Source organism: Aythya ferina (assembly GCF_964211825.1).
Source record: "Aythya ferina genome assembly, chromosome: 19".
NCBI classification, from domain to species: Eukaryota; Metazoa; Chordata; class Aves; order Anseriformes; family Anatidae; genus Aythya; species Aythya ferina.
The window spans coordinates 12,215,049-12,232,816 of NC_140309.1; the positions used below are offsets into that span (position 1 = coordinate 12,215,049).

A 17,768-nucleotide genomic window follows, 5' to 3' on the forward strand; every position below is an offset into this window, starting at 1 on the left:
ATAATGTCATACCCACACTTTCTTCCCATGCAATGTCTGATAGTTCTGGATAAAAAATTAAGTGATAGCTCATGAATACTTCTGGTAGGTTTTTTGCACTACCTTCCTCATCTCAGACCAACTCCTACCCAGTTAGAGGATAATTTTGGAAAAAACAAACAATCAACACCACCACAAACCAAACCAACCCACCACCCCACCTCTGATAATTGACAGACTTGAATGCACCATGAAGAACTGGAGACCATTGTCATCAAAGAGGAAGACTCCAGGTGCACACTGATAAACACAGATGAGCACAGTATAAACTTAACGATCAGCAATCCATCAACTAAATTTTGAACAGACTGCAGGTGTTAATATTGGCAAAGTCAAAAATGAGAAAAAAGGGAGTGTAGTTCCTCAGTAAAAGACATGCTGCTGTCTCCTGTAATGTTTACTTTTCCAAAGCATTGTACGTGGCATGGCAAATAAAGGCAATTAATCAGTAGTCAAAGAAACTTTAAACTCCTCCTTATGTGTTCCCCATATTTAGTCATTGTAACGAGGAGGAATGTATTTGCTTTTGGACTACTGCAGAAACTACGTTTTGTAAAATTAGATAAACAAAAGCATTTCACTTTTAATTCTGGTGAACATGATTAAGCATGGTATATATCTGTAAGTATTCCAGGCAGCGAAAAATGGTGTAAAATCTGACTGAATGCTCACTGAAGAACACGGAGGTCTTACCTTTTGCTTCAGAGGGTTTAGATCAGATCACCAATTAACAGCATGAGAAGTAAACAACCAGAGATGTAATTACACAGAGCATCTTTGTTCTTACAGACCAATGAAGAACTCGGTAATGCATAATGGCAAGATTTATCTTGGGCTTTTCTTTTAACAAGCACTCTATGAACTCCAGGTTCTTAGGTTGTTACAGAGTTCTACAGACCAAAGTTGCACCATTATGACCTGTGATTTCTTTCAGACACAAATTAGAAAATAAATTATTAGTAGTAAATAAATAAATAAATAAAATCACACAAGCACAGCATACTGTAAAGTCAGCTGATTACAGGTTCAGTTTGTTACCTGATCTGCTCCTACCAAAGTGCCTTTGTTAGATGAGAGCTTAGGGTTCCACTCCTCCCTCAGCTAGACATGGATTTTCATTCAAGTTCCCTTTTATGCTACCATTCATATTGTATATATTCTTTGTATTATTAAATCAGCTGTAAAACCTGCACTATTGCTTATGACGGAACTTGAAGGATAATAAACAAATACAGCGCAGGGATTAACTATTTCTTAAATTTCATAATACACACCAGGTGTCTTTTCAGAAGATCTGCATTTAATCAACGACAAATTACCAGACTCGGTAGCATGTAACTGTGTGAAATACTATTGATTGTAAAATTTTGTCAGTTGGGAGCAGAATTTTGATTTCTCTCTATTTTTAGGCTAATGCTTCTTAAATAATGCTTCTTAAAATGATTGTGGCCATTCTAGTATCTTCCCAATTCAGCATCATGTTAGTAGTGGAATAACCATTTAACTGTCATTTGGTCACTTGTCAACAAAGTCCTAAACAGCCAGAGAGGTAAAAGCTCTAATTCCCTTGGTTCTTAACTGCAACAAACAAACCAACAAACAACAAAACAAAACCCACCAAAGCAAACAACAACAAAAACCCAAAACAAAGAAAACCGAACCAACATGAAAATAAAACCCACCACAACAAAAACAGTATCCAGATCCACTACGAGCTGTTGCTTACTGTCTTGATCGTGACACCCCAATTGTTGGTTGCAGTTACAATTCTGCACTGTTACACAAATAGTAAAAGAGAGACCCTTCCACGTAACCCAAGTGGACAAGACAGAACATGAAACAGCAGTCCAGAAAAGTGGTCTTATTTTCCTGATCTTATATGGCAACACAGTGAAACAGCACAGTAACACCAAGCATAATTTTTAAGGTCTTCCAAGATAAGTATCTACAAGCAATATGAGAATTACTTTTGGAAATCTTGGCTATAAAGCTGCAACCTTCTCTGTGATATGCTTTCAGCTAACAGAGGATAAACTCCATGGATCTCCTCGGGGAGAAAAGTCTCTCTAAGACTCAACAGGTTTCTGCATTCTCTGCTGTAAACAACAATTAAACGCTACTTTGGGATCTCTAAAAAGAAGAAAAAAAAAAAACAAAAAAGGAAAAAAGAAAATAAAAGAGAGCCCTTGCAGTTGCACAATGGTGGAAAACCAATGCTTTATTTTTAGGCATGAAAATCAGTCCTCAGATCAGTGAGTACCAGGGAGGTGTCACCAGCAAACACAGTCTATACCCGTCTGCCATCATGATATAATATTTTCCAGGCTACTAAACTTCTGTTTGAAGTTTTGAAACACACTGTTTTCCTTGTTCCTTGTTTCATACCATCTGAGATACAGCTGACTTTCTGAGGATTAAATGACTACAGAGAAAATGAAGGTAAAACTGAGAAAATCCCTGATCCTGTGTGATGTTACCTAATACAGAACATAGGTCAATCTAATAGTTACAAGAATTTGTCAACTTTATGTCTTTTAAAAACCACTTTTAAAATATTTTAAAATGATCTGTGGAATAGCGGGAAATCTTAATCAAAACACTCTTTTTAAAATTCTTTCAAGAAGAATGGAAGGATACCACAGACTGTGCAAAAACTAAGCTGTAATAATAGAAGGACATAAGCACTAGTTTTTAAGCAGATGAAGCTTAACACAAGCAGAAGGAAGCACATGTAACAAAGGTTCAATCTAATGCTGGGGGGCAGCTGATTGAGGACTATATACGAGGCAGTTAAGCACCCAACCAAAGTTTGCTCAGAAGTTATTGACTCAAAACACAAGTTAATCCTTTTCTAAATGGAACAATGTTGCATATGATTCTTCTGGGGAAAAAGGCACACAGGTTAATATTGACAGAACAGGAAACTTAACTTCTTATGCCTCCCAGGTCCTAGGTCGGGACAACAAACACCAGGTCCAGAATTCTCTTCAGACTCTCCCAGGTTACTTAAGCGTGCAGGGTTTCTCCCTTTGTTTAAAGTGTGCAGTGGGGGGAATCTCTCCGACTAATGACAAAACCAAACATTGTTAAACTGTTACCTGCAAGTGGCAGATGTCTCCATCTGCTTCTGAACTTTTAAAAACTATTTTAAATATCAGCAAACAGTTATGAACAAAACAGAAAATATTCTTCAAAGATTTTTTTTTTAATTTAATGTCTGCCCTGATTAATCACGAGCTGAAAGGAATACTTGATGACTAGTGTGTATTTCAGTTAACACTATTTCATAAAATCTGGCTTGACAGAAGTATAAGATAAATTAAATCAAATAATACAAAAGTTGAAAGACACACCAGCTGGCTCATGCTCAAGAAGAAATACACAGCCTCTCAGCAGTAGGAAACACCACAGCAAAGCAACTGACCAAGCGGGCAGCGCAGCGCCGCGTAAAGCCATTTCCATGGGTTATTGACTTGCTTCAGAACACAGTTCTTGACAAAGAGACTTCTCAGGTAAACATATGTGATTTTGGAAGACACCTCCATGCATGGGGAGGATAAGAAGGTGATCAGGAATAGTCAGCATGGATTCACCAAGGGGAAACCATACTTAACCAATCTGATAGCCTCCTGCGATGGGATGACTAGCCAGGTAGACAAGGGGACAGTGGTGGATGTGCTCAACCTTGGCTTCAGCAAGGCTTTTGACACTGTCTCCCAGAACATCCTCACAGACAAGCTCAGGAAGTGCGGGCTACATGAGTGGACTGTGGAGCGGATTGGCAACTGGCTGGATGGCAGAGCTCAGAGGGTTGTGCTGCCATTCAGAAGGACCTCGACAAGCCAGAGGGTTAGGCCAAGAGGAACTCCGTGAAATTCAACAAGGGCAAGTGCAGGGTCTTGCACAAAGAGAGGAATAACCCCAGGCTCCAATACAAGCTAGGGGGTGACTTGCTGGAGAGCAGCTCTGTAGAGAGGGACCTGGGAGTCCTGGTGGATAGCAGGCTGAGCATGAGTCTGCAATGAGCCCTTGTGGCCAAGAAGCCCAACAGTATCTTGGGGTGCATTCGGAAGAGTGTTGCCAGCAGGTCAAGGGAGGTGATCTTCCCCCCAACTCAGTCCTGGTGAGGCCATGCCTGGAGTATTGTGCCCAGTTCTGGGCTCCCCAGTACAAGAGGGACACGGAGCTGCTGGAGTGAGTCCAGAGGAGGGCTACAAAGATGATGAGAGGACTGGAGTACCCGTCGTACGAAGTCAGACTGAGAGAGCTGGGCCTGCTTAGCCTGGAAAAGAGAAGACTGAGGGGAGACCTCATCAATACATATAAATATCCAAAAGGAAGGTGTCAAGAGGATGGAACCAGACTCTTTTCAGTTGTGCCCAGCAACAGGACAAGAGGCGATGGGCACAAACTGAAGCACAGGAGGTTCCATCTGAATACGAGAGGGCACTTCTTTACTGTGAGGGGGTCACAGCACTGGAACAGGTTGCCCAGAGAGGTTGTGGAGTCTCCTCCTCTGGAGATATTCAAAACCCGTCTGGATGCCATCCTGCACGAGGTGTTCTGGGTGATCCTGCTCGGCAGGGGGGTTGGACTAGATGATCTTCAGAGGTCCTTCCAACCTCAGCCATTCTGTGATTCTGTAATACCAAGTGACATTATATTGTGGGGCATATAGTTCTAAAGATTACTGCTTACAGTTCAGAAGACAAGGACTCTGATAACGAATGTTATCTGTATTTCAGAGAAATACCGAGCATCTAAGACTCAGCCACTTGTTGAGTTTGCGCCAAGTTAAAAGCTACCTATAAAAAAGGAACTATTTCCCTTACTATAGATCAGAGTGAATATTATTTCTCTCAGAAATAGTGTGTACACTTGCTCTTTATACTATCACAGTAAGGACCATTCCCTCATGACATTTGAAAATAGGCCAAACACTACAGACAAGATGCTTTTGTTTAGCATTATATTCTTAAGCTCATGTGTCTCTAAACAAAAAACTACATCTGTGACATAACAAAGCAAATGAAAAAGTTTACAAAGTGTTACAGTTCAAAGGATGATTTAGAGAATACTCAATTATTGACAAATGATGTTAAGCAAAACCTGGCTTGGGATGGAAGTATTTACTTGGTATTTACTCAGTATCCACAAGGCTCAAATGACTTTCAGTGGCGAGAATAAACTGAAATCAGTAACATCTCTGGCATAAGAGTGTGATCAGATAAATATACATCTCTTTATGGATGGGAAGTGCAGAATGCTTTTCTGTATTTTAGATAAACCACAAATTAACAAACCTAATTGCAAATAGCAAAACCTAATATGAGCAAATTAAAAAAAGAAAGACTTTTACTAAACAGAAAACTTCTACACAAGGCTCTGAGGCTGGTAATAACAGAAGTCGACCCCTTAACACATTTGCAGGTTTAAGAGCAAGAACCTATACACTAAACAAAATGCTTCAACTAACTCTCTCGTAAATTGTCATTGTTCCAGTCTTTCTAGACACGTCACTTCTGTGTTTGTACTGTATAGGTCATTTCCATACAATTCCAGCTTTATGTTCCCAATGTTTACACATATAGAAAGTAAAGCACCAGATTTGGTTCTAGCCTCAGACTCAATTTTGATAAGTCTATAACCTGGAGCTAATGACTTAGAAATTGTTTCTCGTTTTCCACAGCTGAAATGTGATACAAATAATCTTTTTCCATGTTTCAAAAACTACAAATAATTTACCCAACTTATTAAGCAGAAGTCTCTCAACTGTCTTTTCCTTTGTTCTAAATGTTTGTTTTGTACAAGTCTCCTGTGAAACCCTATCTATAGCATAACTGACAGAGCTGTCCATGCACAACCTTGGAACAGTTAATGTTACTTAAGTAAACTTCTACAGGAGTACTTAGGAGAAGTTATTGGCCTAAGATCTTACAGTAACAAGCTGCAAAATTGTTGTTTCCAGTACATAGCTGTTAATTTGTAAACACAATGAAAACTCTCAGGCTGATGAATGGCCAGTGATAACATTCCGCACTGAAAGCAGCATTGGTAACAATATTTACTTTGTTAATACCTGTCACTGGTGCCAACAAAACCTGAGGCTTTGATATGACCTCCTGGCGAGCCCTTAGTTATTCTATTATTTCATATACCTACCAATCATCCTTTACTTACCAGAACTGGCATGATGTACAATTACAGAAATAGATTTTTGTTTCGTTTTACTGAAATAAGGAACTCATAAATGAAATATGCCTATCCCTTTTTCCTGATATCATCCTTTGTATTTCATTCGCTAGCTAGTATTGCAAAGTTAAAGTGATAAAAAGTTTACACTGCTCATTCAACTGTTGATTCAACACAGTCTTTTATCCTATATTACTTATTTTGCACCCAACATCTTTATTTTCAGAAATTCTAAATGATTAAATAGGGAAACGTGAATACACCAATCTATTGGGGGTTGATAGCTTTTTTGCAACTGCCATCAGAGCCCTTGAGGAGGTTTTCCAACTAAGCATTCCCACGTGAGCAGCAGAAATCAAGTTATGCCTATGACTGTACAAGTCTTTCCCACATTGGGCCCTGTTACAGTGATTGACAGATCATCATTAGCACAGTGGTATTAACCACTTTGTATTAACACCAAATTAAGTCATTAGTGAAACAGAGAACAGTCCTTCAGTCTCAGCAAGGCTGGGTGGTAGAAAGGCACAGAGCTGATGAAGAGAACCCTATTTACTGCACTAACTCTCAGGTCGAACAGGAGAGTGACAGGCAAATTCAGGCACGTCCAGGATCAAATGACTTCTGAGTAGAGGTTTTTACAGATAATAATTTTGGTCTAAAGTACTGAATCACTGCTTAAATCCTGTTTTAGAGTTCAGATTGTTGTCTATATTTAGGCTAAAACAACATCTTTCATCCCAAATTATGCTGCTGAAGAACAGACTAACAGACTGTGTGTTGAAAGGAGGAAAGCCTCAGCTATGCAATGTCCAGTCATTAGAGAAACATGTCTGTTTTAGACAGAAAGCAGGATTACTTTCACTATCACAAGGAAGTAAAAAGATGTTTGCATCATGTCTCCCCACTAGCAAGGAAATTAACTGTTCTGTAACAGAGTAAATAAAGTTATCTTCACATCATATTCCCATTCTATTAAAAGGTTTGTTATTTTGAAAATGAGATTACGTTTGTATAAAAGAAAATGACTCAGGCATCTCATCATGCCCTGAATCACTACTGTCAAAATATTTAGTCATGTCTCCTGCCTCAGCAACCATGTTCTCCCTCTTCACCCTACAAAGAACTGCACGCTCTACCAGTTGCCAAAGACTAGAATTCACACATCCTGGTCCTGCCATACCAGTTATAGCTCTCATACCTCTGGGTCTGATGTTTCCATCTCTCAGCTGGCACCTCAGACATTTGGAGCTGCAGACATGCCATAGTTGCATCCTCCAGCTCCCTGGTGTATTCCCTGTTGAACTATCCACAAATTAAATAACATGCATGTAAGAATGATATAAACACATGCAATTATCTTATTAAGTAACTAAGCAAATCAGTATGCTTCTCACTACATAAAGCTAGATAATGAAAGCAACAGAGGGTTGTTGAGCACACCACACTTAAAGTTCAGGAAACTACCATGTTTCCATACAATATTACTGCTACTGGGTCTTAATGTTTTCACTATTGCAACAATATAAAGCTGTTGGTGCATCTCTACACTACAACAGAGTATATATAATAGAATTGGAATACAGCATGGGTCAGCTGTTTTTTTGCTCTTGATTAAAGGTAGCACTTTCATATTTATGTCATCAAATCTGTTTGAGCTTTTTTATTAGCATTTGGTTTCATACTGTATATTCTTTTCCAAATGCCAGGGCTGAAATTTTCTGTGTTCTACCTTGCATCAAATTATTTTGGAAGGATAAACTAAAACAGATACACTTTCCAAAAATTTACACAGAAAGATAAGTAACTTTCCCCATATGAAGAAAAGTTTGTTCCTATTTTCTTGAAATCCTCTATTACCTTTGTGCTTTATTATTTGAAATTAAGTAGAAAGGTGGCCCCAGCAAAATACCTTAGTATCTTCTAAGATAATTATCAGAAAGGGATTTGTGAAGGAGAAAGAACTGTGGTAGGTAGACAAGATGAGAAATACCAGAATTAAAGAAGATCTGGGACAAAAGCTACAAAAGCTGAAGGTATATAAGATGAGGTGAAAAGATGAAGGACTAGAGAGAGGACAGTAGCAGGGATGGCAGAGGAAAGAATAACAAAGTGAAAGAATGTTTGAAGAGTAGGGGCTAGGATGAGCAGATACAAAGGAAATTTTTTGATACAATACTTTATTGTATAAACTTTCTCATATGGCCTTCATTTCTTTTATAGCACTTGTCTGAAATTCTGCTTGACTACTTGGAGCTGGAATTTTGTTTCTTTCATGGCTGCATGAAAAAATAAAATCTGCCCAGAATAGATCTGGCTTAGCACCTGAGTTCTATTTTGGCAGGTGAAGAAGCTCAACAATTCACAATTCACGAACAGTAAAAGCAAACAAATCCAACCCCCAAACACTTAGGACTTCAGATATGCATAGCAGCATGCACTGCCACCTGGAGGCAGAAAGCTCCAAGTACAGCTAAAAGCTTCAAAAGTACAGCTAATGCTTCAAAAGGAAACTTTCACCCCTAAATTAATTTTAGTTAAGATACCTAGCGTTCCTTTTGATTTTTTCCTGATGAAAATCTGTTAGGGCAGCGAAAAGATGGTCTTCTTAAAAAGGACACAGACTCACGTTTTTAAATACCATTTATTACACATTGCAAAAAGCTGTGAAAGCCTTTATATTTGTACAAGATTACACATTTCAGTGATCATACCATGCATGGAGCGCATAGAACCCATCTGAATGGCATCTGTTTTCATGGGATTTTAGAGCCTAGGGTCACAAGGGGCAGGCACCTATATTTAAATAAGAAAAGACAGAAATCAGTTCAAGAGCAAACCTACAAAGTGGAACAAAGATATCCATAAGCAGGGAAAAGCAAGAGATGAGACTAAATCAGCCTTGCTATCAACAGGAGTGTAAATACCATAGTTCAAATTCTAGATGGGCTTAAAATCCTCAGGGGAACGTTCTCCGCTCAGTAGGCTATGCCTTTCCCCAGGCCTAACAGAATAATCTAATCCATAATCAAGGAAATAGAAATTTGCTCTGAACCTGAACGAGCAATTCACAAGTTTTCAGGCTCTCAGGACAGACTTTTATGCTCAAATACGGGTTAAATTCTTTCAGATGAGACTCTAATTCACCAGATATGAACAAAAGACAGGGCACTATTTGTTATTGGTTAATAACTTGTACTGCATTATATTTTAATGCTCAGTAAGTTTTCCCAAGAAGTGTTCTGTGCTATGCAAATCTTAGGGAAGTTTGAGCTTTAAGCTAAGGTTTGTGATTATGCATGCTAAATACTTTGAACCTAGACTATGTCATTTTATCTACTATCTCAAATAGCTTCAGAAATATTATTTTATTTGCATTATATAAAGGAAAATAGCAGACAATAACATAGCACTGGACTTATTTGACTGCAAGTCCTCTAAAGATGTTTACCAATGACATTCTTGTCTTCATCCTTCTTCTACTTCTGTTTTTTATACTGAAATGAAAAAATATATATATTTGTGGGAAAAAATACATAACTAAAAATAATGATTCACACCGACAAGAATTTACAATCCTATTCATGGTCTACACAAAATTGCCTGTTTCTTTTAATTTAGATTGAGATGCGATAGGCTTTCCCTCTGCGATATAAAATAATGGAGCCATTTGCTTCTTGATGGACACCGAATTGGATCCTCCTCTTGCACCACTGGAAAACTGGCAATATAACTAAGTACAATATAATCTGCTGCAAAACCACAATGAGGCTTTTCATAATTGTAGGGAGAACAAAATCAAATTCAGGCACAGACAGTTATTTACTAGACTGTAACCGCTGGGATTTAGCTACTGCTATAAATTTATAATCTATGACTAATCTGTACTTGCTCCTGTAACAATTCTTATTTGGATTTCATGGACTAGCAGAGATAGGGATTTAGCAGTCATTTAGTAAATTAAGTCACTGATACTTAGAGCAAGCTAAATTTTTGACTTGTGTCATGATACTCTGAGAAATCCGAAGTCCATGCAACTCAGCTGTCCAATGGCAAACATTCTTTTATTTAAGAATCCAGTTTGTCAATCCACTTTTCCTCTGCTAGTATGATATTTTGGCATGGACCTTGTGGCATTGCCTGTTTGAGTGATACATTTCAGTGCTGTGACAGTAAGGAGGCATTTCCACTTGGTGATAACTGTGGCATGAGTGAACTGATTACCACAATTCTGCCACCATGTTGTCTAACCCTGATCCATTTAGTCACAGGTAAGACCTGAGAAAAAAGCATTCAGGGAATTTATGTAAACTGATCAACAGAGGACAGATTCCTGTTAGGAAAGAAGCCATTTTTTAACAATGATCTGTGACTTGTGTCGTTCCTCTATGATAAACTGACATTAGTCACCACTGCTGAAATTTAATATAATTCTTAAAGGAAACAAAAAAAATATACAGAGATCAATTTAAAGCATCATTGCTTCTAAAAAATACACTTAAATTTATATTGACAAAGAAGAATTTTTAAACGAGAACCATCAAATTCATAAACCCCAAACAGCTAGGTTATTTCCTTTCACTCAGGTGCTTCAATATCCAGGACAGTAGAACAGTTTCCTGCTCCTAATTCACTTTGCAGTGTTTTATTCTTTGATTTGAACTAAGTCAGAGCTAAACTTCAACAATCTGATGCACTTACTTTATTCATGACCCAGTCAGCATCTTCGATGGCTCTCTTAATAATTTGCTGGATCCTCTCAGGATTGTCTTCATCCGCATGAACTTTGAAACTCTGCAACATTTGATCAGTGTTACACTGATGACCAACTTACTGCAACAATTGTCAAAATAAGGATCCTTTTAAATCCTAAAGAAAATTTGAGGCACACAAACATTTGATCTGAAAAGGTAAAAAATATACATCATAGCACCTGACTATGCTATTTCCATAACAAGGCTTAGTAAATGTAATTTCTTATTAAATATTATATTCCTTTCAAACATCATCAGCAAAAAACACTGAGAAGATGATCACAGGCTACTGAGAACTTGAATTCTGGACAAAAACTGAGGTACCTTTAGGATGTAAAGATACCTCAGGAATTTGGGAGGAACCTCAGGAATTCAGGATTTGGGAGGAAATTCTTCATTAGTAGGAAATTCTTCACTCAGAGGGTAGTGAGGAACTGGAGCAGGTTGCCCACAGAGGTTGTGGGTGTCTCGTCCCTGGAGGTGCTCAGGACCAGGCTGGATGGGGCCTTGGCCAACCTGATCCAGTGGGTGGCATCCCTGCCTATGGCAGGGGGGTTGGAACTAGGTGATCTTTAAGGTCCCTTCCAACCTGAGCCATTCTACAATTCTATGATACCTTTCTTTACATGGAAATGCAAAGTACATGACCAAATTTAATAAACATCTCACATCCTAGTAAATTCAACAGCACCTAAGTAAAATGCTGAATAGTGAAGTTTCCTTGGAGTTGTCTGGCACAGTAAAACTACAAATGACACAGAACATCAAAGGCACGAAATGACTTGCATATAAACAGTTAGATGAGATTTACCTGTCCTGAAAAAAAAAAAAAAAAAAGTAACAGACAAGGAACTAGCAAGTATTACCATAAAAGATGCGTTTAGGTGAAAAAGGAATTGTTGTTCACTCTGGACTAACACAAGAAGTAGAGATGAAAGCAAAGGAAAAATTGAAGACTTCAGACTCAAAGCAGACGAAAGGAAATGCTCCTTCACACACTCCCAGCATAACCCTTTGAATCCACAAAGGTTTCAAGCCTACAGAAAATTTTACATGCCCAAAGTTATAAGAAGCTGGTCCAAACTGTAGGGGGAAAATAAACAAAAAAGGAACTACCACACAACTCTGAATTCCACCAGTGAAAAGAAATATGTTTCTCACCTGCCTGATTGCATGTCTGTAATGCTGACGAATATTCTCTTCGGGAAGTTGCTTACAGCATCGAAGCAGGTAGCGATATAATTGCAAAGAGGTCTGAACTAATTCAGCATTGGGTAGCGGAGCCATTGTCACGTTTTTTAGCTGTTGAAAACCAACAACACAAATCAAGATATCCACTGAACTTTATTAAAAACAGTAATAAAAGCATAAAGTAATTTTACAACAATAAAAACATGGCCAGTAAATTAAAATTGAGCAGTATAACTTGAAAAAATCTTTAGAAGAAAACAACATGAAATACATCAGAACTTGCTTAGTTTATGGACAAATTGTGGTTATTTGTCACCGATCAAAGTAGAAAAAACAGTGTGCAGTTCAAGCAGAGAAAATCACTTTAAAATAGTAATATTAAGCTGTGTTGCAATTTAATACTTTTTTTTTCTCTTAAGAAGAAGAAAAAAAACCTACAGTAAACAGAATAGTATTGGCAGCCCCCAAGAGATCTGTTTACTTGTATTTGGCTGAGGTTTGTGGCTTAACATTAGCTTTGAAATTTTTCATTTTTGGAACAGCAACAGGAAAAGAACAAATCTAGCAAGTTTCACCTCAATAACTACACTTACATATTGTAACAGTAAGTCCACCCAATCCATATAAAGTGCTAATCAAATACTGTAAATGACTTGTCATTTAACAGATGGTTACCATCTGCAGAGAACTAAATTAACATTTGGAAAAAAACACTTTTACATCATTACTCTTAAGAATAAAGATAATACATAAGTAACTAAATAATGAAGTAGGTGTAAGTCATTATTTTAGCATCCGCTATGATACTTACTTATCACTTGGATATTTTTTTTCTTTTTGCTTCCTTTAAGAAATTTCTTTGGCCAAATTTAGTTCCAAGTAGAATAACACAATAAGCATCTCATGCATGGGCTGCTGAGGTTCCAGATGAGAAATTTATGCTTTTTACCTGAAGTTAATTACATCTCACAGATTGCACTGGCTACCAGGTTCAACACCTCCAAGCTAACAGCCCAAGCATTCCACCCGTGCAGCCACAGGAGTGCCCAGACAGGAGCAATGCCAGATTTAAACATACGAAGAGTTGCAGTAACACAAGATAGTACAAGACTTAGTAGGCCTTCTTCGATGGGATTTCTAAAGCTAATGCATGGGACTGTTACACATGAATCTGAATATCCCTACATACATTCTTTTACTGCCTAAATGTCGTATTCAATGGAATTTGAAAACGTTAGGTCAAGACCTCCAGAGATCTCTAAGTCTGGTTGGGTTGCAAGTTGTCCGGAATTTCCAGACTTGCCCAATAGGCACATACATACCAGCTGCTCTGCTCACTTCCCCTGAGTCACGTAAGCAAAATGCCAGGCATCAGCCATGCAGATCTGGACAGAAATAAAGCAAAAACTTCTGTCTCTGAATTGACCAATATGTAAATTTCACAGCCATAAAGAAATAAATACCAGTTTTCTTCTTGAGACAACAAAATATTCCGCTGACCTTGCAGTGCCCAGAGCTGATGTACTTAACTTCCAAGCGTCAGTCAACTCTGATACAGCACCTTCACTGCAAAGCACCTTTGAAAAGCAAGTAATTGCAAAGGGTTCTGAACAAATTTAGCATTGGGTAGTGGAGCCATTATCACGTTTTTTAGCTGCTGAAAACAAAGAACACGAATCAAGATATCCACTGAATTTTATTAAAAACAGTATTAAAAGTGTAAAGTAATTTTACAACAATAAAAACATGGCCAGGAAATTAAAATTAAAACAGCAAGTAATATTATGTTAAAGGCTGGACTAGATGATTTTAGAGGTCTTTCCCAACCTGAATGATTCTATGATAAAGGGGGAGAGAGAAAAACATTTGCTCGCTGCTCTGGCCCCAAGAGTTTCTTCTGCGTGTTCTATTCATACCCCGGTTTTAGTGTACGCTCATGCTGGTTATGTACGATTCTTCTATCTGAAGAAAATTAAACAATTCTATGAGAAAAACACATTATGTACCCTATTCTTGAAGGGTGGGCCTCTACAATGCTGCTTTACTCATGGCACCAAGCCACAGGACAAGGTTATATCTGAGTGACTCATGGCAATGCTGCTTCTGCTCATTAGGGAAAGACTGGTGAAATCCATGCTGCCATAATTAGACAAAAGGTGGTTAGGTTCAAAAATAGGTAAAATCCTGCAAAATGAGAGAGAGCTGTTCCTGCGGCAGAGCTTCTTGTCTACAGAAGATATATAAGAAAAAGCCTCGCGATATTAGCGTTACTTTCTGTATTGGGATCGGGCCCGTACCCTTCAGCCAGGAACTTGGGCTTGGTCGTGGTAGGTAGTCCCTCTCTCTGTATATCCATATATATATGTCTAACGAAAAAGTTTCTGCCACAAAGAATTTACAAGGCAGACTAATGACAAGTCATAAGATGAGGCAGAATGAAGCAGATGAGCCAAACAGGTGGGATGGGAATGGGGAGGAGGTGACAGTAATACGAACATGTTTTTGTGGAGCCTAATAGAGCACACAACATAGCTCACCACCTGCTTAGCTGCTATCAACAGGCAAGTTTTATAACACTGTTTCTGCAGGTCCTTAAAAAATAGTGAGTCATGGCTAATGGTGGGTGCCATAGAAGCCCTGAAGAAAGCTTCTGATGACACTTCAGAACGAAAACCTTTTTCTAGCCTTCAAGAGAAAAAGACGGCTGTTTCAGGGGAGAACTTTGCAGAGTTACTATCTGATGAGCTGATGTAAATTATGTGATGTAACTTATTAAAACTAATTTAAAGATATACAATAGAACACACCGATTAACCCTTTAGTGAAAAACACCCTTAAGTGTTGTAATTCTAGGCTACAGGCCTTTTTTTCCCCCTTAAAAACTCCAAACTGGCCTTTTACCCATACCTTGTTACCAATATGCCATATAATTTTTTGATTGCAGAGAGCTGTGAGATCAATCTATGGTGCTGATACCATGACTCTACCATTAACGTTAGAAAAAAAAGCACTTACAAAACGACAGTTGAATCCCCTGATCTGTAAGCCACTGGAACGGCTGGGGTAACTTCCCATCATAGCTAATGCAACAAGGCTGGCCAGCAACACGCACAAGGCTCAGCTTGGACACTCCCTTAATTAACCCCAGGGAAAGCACTGCCACTCGGGGGATCTGAGAAGGAGAGTAGACAGGGATCGTTCCCCAGGCGGAGAGATGGGTGATGCCAACGCCAAATGCAGCAATAAGTCCTGTGCTGGGAGTGCCCCACCTGGTGTCAGAACTAACACACACCAACGAGACAAAAGGCAGGCTGAATTTAATGTTTAAGACAGTAACTTTGGTTTGGGTCTTATTACTGGATTCTAGAATACAGATCTCCAGGACTGAAATGGTTACACCACTTAGGAGAGATTCCATGGACAAAATGCAAGATGTGGTATTTCCTTTTTTTTTTTTTTTTGGCTACAGGTAACTCGGAAGCAGATGCTAACTGGAGTTAATTTTCAAACCCCCCTCTCTCACCATGGCTGGGTGTAATATCATGATGTCTTGTGAGTAAGAAAACCTTAATTATTTGGCTCTTGGATTCCGTCCTCATAATCTTTACCTTCCGCCTGTTATCCTCTCCTCTCACAGCTGACACGTACCAAAGATAAATCGGCACTAGCTTCCAACAGGTCAGTGATGTGCCAGAAAAACCTCTGGACAGTCCCATCTTTCTCTGGTATCCAAAACTGACAAGTGGTTTAGTGCACTTTGAGCTTCCTAGGGCGTGCCTGCTTTTGAATATTTGATATGTTTTATTAGTAAAGTAAGAGAGATGAGGTAAGACTTCACAATGGTCCCTCCTGAGAATTATTTACAGCCAAAATATGACTTCCATTACGTTTCATGAACAATTAGAAAACTATTCTTCCATCATGAGGACAATAAGTTGGCTCTCTACCGCTACTGCAATCTTTTCATTCTGCTTGCTTGATTCCAGTTCTGTTCTCTCGTATTTGTGTAACAAAAGTCATTCATCCTCACACACCACAGGATTTCTACTGTCCAGGAAAAACAAAAACAAAACACATAAGGCAGAAAGATTTTACAAAACTTCAGAAATAGAGACCAAGAGCTGGCTTCTTAAAATGGTTTCAGTCTGACTACCCCACTAGCCAGCCCATTTTCCAAGCACACGAGATTTGCTAATTATGGTTCTGCCCTAAAAAGTTCAGCTTAAAATACAGATCAGAACTCCCCTGGGCTTAGGAATGTTCATCTCATTCTCTTCCATTCTTTTCTCTAAAATATCACTTTCTCTTTGCAATGAAACCTATGCTGGACATCAGTTCCATGCAGTTACTTGGTTTGAATTCATTTCCCTTTGGCATTTGAGTAAAATGAGGTGATTACACTCCAAGGTCTGTAAAGGGATCCCTGTATTACCCCTCCAACCAGCAGAAAGATAAACTCCAAAAAAACAGCTCCGAAAAAACAGACTGAATCCCTCCCTACCTTTCTCTCACTGAATGCAGAAGGAAGCATTATGATACAGCGCCTATTGTTACAAGGTTAAATTAAGTAGAACAATTCCATGTCTGTGACCTCAGTTTTGCTTGGGCATACTGGGCACCTACCTCATTGTATAATATTCCAGCAGATTTATTTACTTTCCAAGTGTTGAAGTCCTCATTTGCTTTTCATCCCAAATTAAACTTTTTGCAATGAGCTTAAGCAGGCAGGCTCTGGGAGCTAAGCAATTTGAGAGTAAGCTGCTGGTGTGTGCAGACCTGCAGCTCCACTGGCAATAGATACACTCAGTCCTAATCAGTTTACCCTCAGACCACTGATTTGATATATAATCATATCAAGCTTATTAGCAAAGAGTTTGTATTTATGAAAAAAGAGAAGTTAAAGTGTGCACAGTGCAGCCTGTGCACATCCCTGAGAATCGCCTCCCCAGCCGCCAGAAGGGGGTCAGTCAGTCCTGGGGCTGGCTGCCAGCACTCAGAGCCGAGGCCACCCTGCAGCACACACCTTTCACTCCACCCTCGGTATCACTCTCAGCACTGACTTCTTTCCTTGACTTCTCTGAAGTTGTTTTCTTAACACATCTGGAACCCTTCTAATATGAACTGACCTTCAAAGAAGATTCTCCTTCAGTTTCTTGCTAGCACTCAATTCAGCCGTATCACTGTGTTCCCCTACCAGCTATCAGTGAAAATGCAAATGAAACTTCAGGAAAATCATCTTGGACAAAGCTTGCTTTATTATGCAAATGCCTTTGCTTTGCTTTCCTGTTCAGGAAATTTAGTTTCACCCAACACCTGGCTCTTTCCCCCCAACTATTTAAATAGAATTATTGAAATAATTCACCTGGTGTTTGTTATCTTTTTACTTAAACTATTTTGGGGTTACTAATTCACATCATATATTGTAATAAACATTTACTGCACAAGCATCATGCTGAATCCCCTCACTTCATTCTTCCCTTTACATTTTGTACTGCAGGTGACAAAAAAACTGAGAACAATATATTTAGACTGAGCAACGTTCCTGACACACACTGTGATTTTAAGGGATTCTGTCACAACACAATTCAATTT

General features: G+C 38.8%; 1 protein-coding gene across 7 annotated transcripts in view; it reads right to left on the reverse strand.

Moving 5' to 3' along the window:
* Positions 1-8,856: 8,856 nt before the first annotated feature.
* LYRM9 (LYR motif containing 9) overlaps positions 8,857-17,768 on the reverse strand; it is a 32,752-nt gene continuing 23,840 nt past the window's right edge. For 3 of the 7 annotated variants that reach the window (XM_084492776.1, XM_084492772.1, XM_084492775.1), the window contains 5 exons: positions 13,499-13,561; positions 12,147-12,287; positions 10,933-11,025; positions 9,683-9,728; positions 8,857-9,027 (listed from right to left, as the gene is read on the reverse strand). In XM_084492776.1, the coding sequence (XP_084348902.1) occupies positions 9,711-9,728; positions 10,933-11,025; positions 12,147-12,272 (237 nt within the window). In that variant the 5' untranslated portion in view covers positions 12,273-12,287; positions 13,499-13,561 and the 3' untranslated portion in view covers positions 8,857-9,027; positions 9,683-9,710. Of the gene's footprint in view, positions 9,028-9,682; positions 9,729-10,932; positions 11,026-12,146; positions 12,288-13,498; positions 13,562-15,191; positions 15,554-17,768 lie in introns of those variants that run through there. The other 4 variants (XM_084492773.1, XM_084492771.1, XM_084492774.1 and 1 more) reach the window with 2 other exon arrangements.